This window comes from Arachis stenosperma, chromosome 8 (assembly GCF_014773155.1).
Source record: "Arachis stenosperma cultivar V10309 chromosome 8, arast.V10309.gnm1.PFL2, whole genome shotgun sequence".
Lineage (NCBI taxonomy): Eukaryota > Viridiplantae > Streptophyta > Magnoliopsida > Fabales > Fabaceae > Arachis > Arachis stenosperma.
Window position 1 is genome coordinate 11,993,242 of NC_080384.1, and position 5,842 is coordinate 11,999,083.

The following is a 5,842-nucleotide window of genomic DNA, read 5'->3' on the forward strand; positions in this document are numbered from 1 at the left end:
GAGTAACTTTAACTAATGTTGTTAGATCTAACTATAGTGATTAGTTTGTTACAAGTTAAGTTAGAGAGTCTGTTAAAATTATAAACTATCAATTAGTTAGCACTCTATTGGATTGTGGTTCAGCACTATAATACATATGAGAAGTGCTTAATTTGATAACTCTTTGTATTAATTTTATATTCATTTTTAGTTTGCTTAATATTCAAGAAACATTCTCTGCTTCATTATGTATACTACTGCCTTTCTTTGTTCTTGTGTTCAATTTAATTCAATTTATCAGAGTCTCTTAGACTCTTGTATGATATCAAGAGCCAATTCTCTTTTTCATCTTCATCATGGAGATTATACTCTTCGATTCTATCACACTGAAAAATTTTTCATCAATCTCTGATAAGCTCAATTAAGACAACTATAGCACATAGAGCCACACGACAATACTGATTATTCAAAGTTTGTCAATGAAAGATCACCTATACACAAAGACGAAGTTTAGTTAAGATAATGGGTCATGGCTCTCCAAATTTTTTATAAAAAAATTAGTAATATTTTTTTAAAGAATAAAAATAATTTAGTTGACTCAAATATTTTACTATGATTTAAAAAACTTAGTTTCAATTCTCATCTTTTATTTTTATTACACAATAATTTTTAATTTTAAATATTAAAAATATGTTGAATTCGGACTGACCTGGGTGGCCTTTGTTGGCTTTTGTATTTTGTAGCTCTCTATTCAACAAACAACACTTCCTCTACCTTTGAGTTTAAATATAAAAAGTTAGGTATTTTTTATTTATTTAATTTAATATTATTTTATATTTTACTATTTATTTAATTTAATTTTTTATATGATAAAAATATTAGAATATCCAATAAATATTAATATTATTGTATTTGTATAAATTAATAAAAAAATTTAATAAATTACTGAAAAGTTTAGTTTTAATTCAATTATTGAAGATTTTAAGTTATTAAAGACTTAAAAAATACCATTATAAATTATTTTATATTTTTTATTTATATAATTATTTATTTATTATCTTATTAATAAAAAACTTTAAAAATAATTATATTTATAAATTTATTTTAATATAAATATTATTATTAAATTTTTATGTTAATTTTTACCCTCAAAATTTTGTTTCAAGCTCCGCCACGGCCTCTACAGCTCCAATATTCCAGATTTCCAGCACAATTTCTTATAGATGAAGCAACTAAAATGCTACTTCAGCTTCACGTATTCAAAGTCTAAAATCACAACTGAAGTCTTGCAAGAAAACTAGAACACTTTCTGATTTTCTTGCCAAGATTCCAAATGTGGTGGATGCTCTTTTTGCCTTTGGCTATGAGGTACCCGAATCTGATCACAGTGTATATTGCATCAGTAATGTCAAGACTTGGATCATTCAAAGTAGTAGAGGTTGAATCCTATTTGCTTGCGTTCGAAGATATGATGGACAGGTTCAAGAAACATGATGCAGGTATGCCTATAGCTCATTATGATCATCTTCTGAATACAATAGAGGCGGAGGATTTAGAAGAGGTCGTGGAGGCAGAAATAATCGTGGTGAAGGAAGATTTAGCTATTCAAATAATTATCCTAAATGTCAATTGTGTGGAAGGCAATGATGTGTTGCATGGAATTGCTTCCATCGATTAGAACCTGCCTTCAATCCAAATTCAATGAAGTTTCTTGGCTCCCAGACTCGGCTGCGAGTCATCATGTCACCACAGATCTAGGAAATCTTCTTACATCTTCACCAAATAATCAAGAAACTGATAAACTATTTGTAGGTAATGGGTCAGGTATTCCAATTACACATTCTGACTCCTCAATTCTTTATGATCCTACTTCAAATGTAGCTTTTAGATTAAAGAATTTACTGCTTGTTCCACAAATCACTCAAAATCTATTTGAGTGTATTTAAATTTGCTGCTGATAACCATGTTTTCTTTGAATTCTGGTCTAATTACTGTGCTATTCGTGATTAGGATTCCAGGAATCTTCTCCTACAAGGTGTGTATAGAGTCCCTAAGAATCTGTCTAATAATTCAGTATGTGCCTTAGATAATAAGTCTGTGATCAACAATTTTAATTCTTAGAATGCTGTTACTCACAACACTATACATGTACCTAATTAGTCTTTAGATTCTATTGCTTATTCTACTTCTAAATGTAATCAAGATCAAACAGCTGAACTATGGCATAAAAGGTTAGACCATAGTTCTCTTAAAACTGTAATAGATGTTCTAAATAAATATTTTTCAAATTCTGTTTCTCATTCTGTTGCTACTCATGTATGTGAAATCTGCCCTCTAGCCAAAATGCATAGATTGCATTCCTCTTCAAATGATACTGTGTATGAAACACCTTTAGAGCTTGTTTTTGTAGATATTTGGGGTTCAACCCCTGTGACATCAAGAAGTGGGTTTAAATATTATATTTCATTTGTTGATGCACATTCTAAATATACATGCATATTTTTTCTTACTAATAAATCTCAGTCACTTGTTGCTTTTCAAAATTATAAACAATTTATTGAACACCAAACTAGACAGAAAATAAAGGCATTGCAATCTGATTTAGGAATGGAATTCATGTCACATGCATTTACTAACTTTCTTGCTACTGAAAGTATACAACATAAAAAATTATGCCCTTATACTTATCATCAACAAGGAAGTGTTGTGAGGAGGCATAAGCATATAACAAAAATGGGCCTCTCTTTTTTAGCCACAGCTTCTTTGCCTATGAGATTTTGGAAAGATGCCTTTTTAAGTGCAGTCTATATTATTAGTAGACTTTCTATAACAATCTTTGGCAACCAAAGTCCATTTAAGGTTCTTTCAAACATCAACATGATTATAAGTTTTTTAAAATCTTTGTATGTATGTGTTTTCCTTAGCAAGACTAAATTCAACTACAAATTTGAACCATACTTACTTTTAGGATATGACTCAAATTATAAAGGGTATAAGTGTATGGCACAAAATGAAAAAAATTATATGGCCAGACATGTTATTTTTCATGAACATACCTTTTCATATCAGAAATTGTTTGCTAACAGACTTCGTAGCAGTGAATCTATAAAGGATACTCCTAGCACTGGCTCATTTTAGACCTACAGTTGATACACCAACACCACAACTTACATCATCACCAATTCAGTAATATAAGCCTCTTACTGAAGACTCTGACAATGAATCAAACAATACAAATCCATCTTTAAATCAACCAGCAACTCATGCACAATCAAATTTGGAGATTGAAGACAACAGTCCTCAAAATCAAAATATAGAGATTACAACACCTGACTTTTATACATCTTCATCAACTAATGCTGCTCTTTAACATGAGACTATCCCTATAAGTTCAATTGAAATCAGATTGCCTCTATTGTCAACAACTAATGCTCATCCAATGACAATAAAATCAAAATCAGGAGTGATAAAATCAAAAGCTTTGGTTGTTCAACAAACTGATACTATAAATAATGTTCCAAGAAATGTGGCTGAAGTTATGCAATGTACTCATTGGAAGGAAGCTATGGATAATGAGTTTAGTGCTCTACAAAAGTGCAAGACTTGAGAGTACTAGTTGACAGCACCACCAGTCAATACTATTGTAATTGAAAACAAATGGGTATTTTCAATAAAGAAGAATCCAAAAGGAGAAATTCTAAAGTATAAGGAAGGTTAGTTGGACAAGGCTTCATCAAGTGGAAGTTATAGACTATGAAAACATTTATAGTCCAATGGTAAGACCTACCTATGAGATACTCTGACTAAACCTTTATCTCTAGCATTGTTTCAGAAGTTCATATTTAAATTGAGGCTTCCATATAAATCCTACTACCTCAGTTTGAGAGGGAGTATTGAGAGAGTTACCTAACGAATGTTGTATGTTAGCACTAACTATAGTAATTAGTTTGTTACAAGTTAAATTAGAGAGTCTGTTATAATTGTCGATTAGTTAGCTCTAACTAATTGTGGTTCAGCACTAATCTGACAAACTCTTGTATCAATTTTATACTCATTTTTAGTTTGCTTAATACTCAAGAAACCTTCTCTATTTCATTGTGTATGCTACTGCATTTTTTTACTCGTTTATATACGTATATTTAATTATATAATAACTATATTTAGTATTTACATTGTTATTATATTAAAATTAAATTTTTAATATAAAAATAATAATAATAATAAATTATTAAATAATTCGACTTATTATTATTTTTCTTTCGTTGTAAACATTACACACCGTTGATGTTGTAGCAGTAAATAAACAAAGCTCCAAACATACACACATGTAAAATAAAATAAAAATGAAAAAAATTATAACTTTCTATGCACACGAAAAAATACATGAATACGCAGAACACATACAAAAATTAAAGTTGTTTCTACAAAAAGATGAAACAGTCCAAGGAGATAAGAGGATTATCAATGTCTTCAAGGAGATCCAAGTCCATATCGTTGTTATTAGAATTAATGGACGACGACACCACTTGTTTGACCACATTTTCATCAATCTTGGATCCAACTCTAAGCGTTCGAGTCATTGCTCTATGCCTCAACCCAGAAGAACATTGAAGCCTCCCTAAGTTGTTGTTTGGACTCGCACCTGCTTTGTTATTATTCCTCGAAGAAGCACAACAACGAGAACAAGACTGAACTGAACTAACCTTAGGGCTACCGTTCATTCGCTTCGAAACAGTACTAGTGTCCATGGAGGAAGAATTTGCAGAATATTTGTAGTAATCACCGCCATTAGTATTGATGAACCTTGTGCTTGGAGATGGTGATGAATCTTTTCTGAAACTCTTCTGCCTCGTTAGATTTGTTGGTGAGTTTGAGCGCAGTCTCTTGTGAGTAGAGGAGGCAGGAAGAACCTTGTTGTTATGAGGTTTTTGGTTGTTAGAGAAGGAAGGAGAAGTAATGGCATGATGATGGGTGAGGGAGTTGATGCGTGAGATTTGTGGGTTGTCCTTGTAGCAAGACAAAAGAAATTCGTTGGAGAATGATCTGTCCTTGGAGGTGAAGGAAGAAGCACTTGACAAGGAGGAGGAGGAGGAAGAAGAGGAGATGGTGGTGGTGGTGGTAGTGGTGGCGGCGGTGCATGTGAAGGAGGAAGTAGGAGAAGGTGGTGAAGGAGAGATTTTATATTTTGGAGGAAGAAGAATAATGGGTGGTGGTGAAGCTTGAGAGATGACAAGCTTGTCTTGAACAACATTCTTGGTGTGTTGGGGTTTGCATTTGCTAATGCAAGAACCCATAGTTAATTTGAGAAGAAGAATTGAACAAGATAGAGGAGAAGAAGTTAGTTTAGTATATAGTATAGCATAGGCTAGTTTGAAAAAATCAATATCTTCATTTACTTTACTTTTTGCGTTTGAATTTGGTTGCCGGGGGGAGTGGATGGGTTCCGTTGCATAACGGTTATGCTGCTGGTGGTGCTTCTTATCATCACTCTTTTTTACTTTTGCTTTTACTTTTGAGGGAGGGAGGCATTTTTTTTTTTTTTAAATCTCCATACGAGTCTGCTCCTTACTTAAAAGAACGAGTAAATTACTGAACTAACTTAAGTTGGTTAAGAAGGTACTCTTTGTTTGCGGTTTTGCCGTTTTGGACTAACTAACATCATTTATTCATGATTTCTTTTTCAGCCCACCAGGCAGCAAATCTTATCCAAAAACCATTGGATATATACCTTGTCGTCTCTTATGTCTTGTTCTTGGGCATACTTGATGACCCAATTAATTGTTTACGGATCCTGACCAAAAATAAATAAGGATAAAATATAGATTTTTGTAACTAACTGTTAATTGTATTTTTATATCTTTTT

At 32.0% G+C, this 5,842-nt stretch overlaps 1 protein-coding gene across 1 annotated transcript; it reads right to left on the bottom strand.

Annotated features, from left to right (window-relative positions):
• Window positions 1–4,295: 4,295 nt before the first annotated feature.
• LOC130945399 (uncharacterized) lies at window positions 4,296–5,273 on the bottom strand. Its single transcript, XM_057874119.1, has one exon. The coding sequence runs from the start codon at window positions 5,271–5,273 to the stop codon at window positions 4,401–4,403; it is 873 nt and encodes a 290-aa protein (XP_057730102.1). The 3' UTR covers window positions 4,296–4,400.
• Window positions 5,274–5,842: the final 569 nt, after the last annotated feature.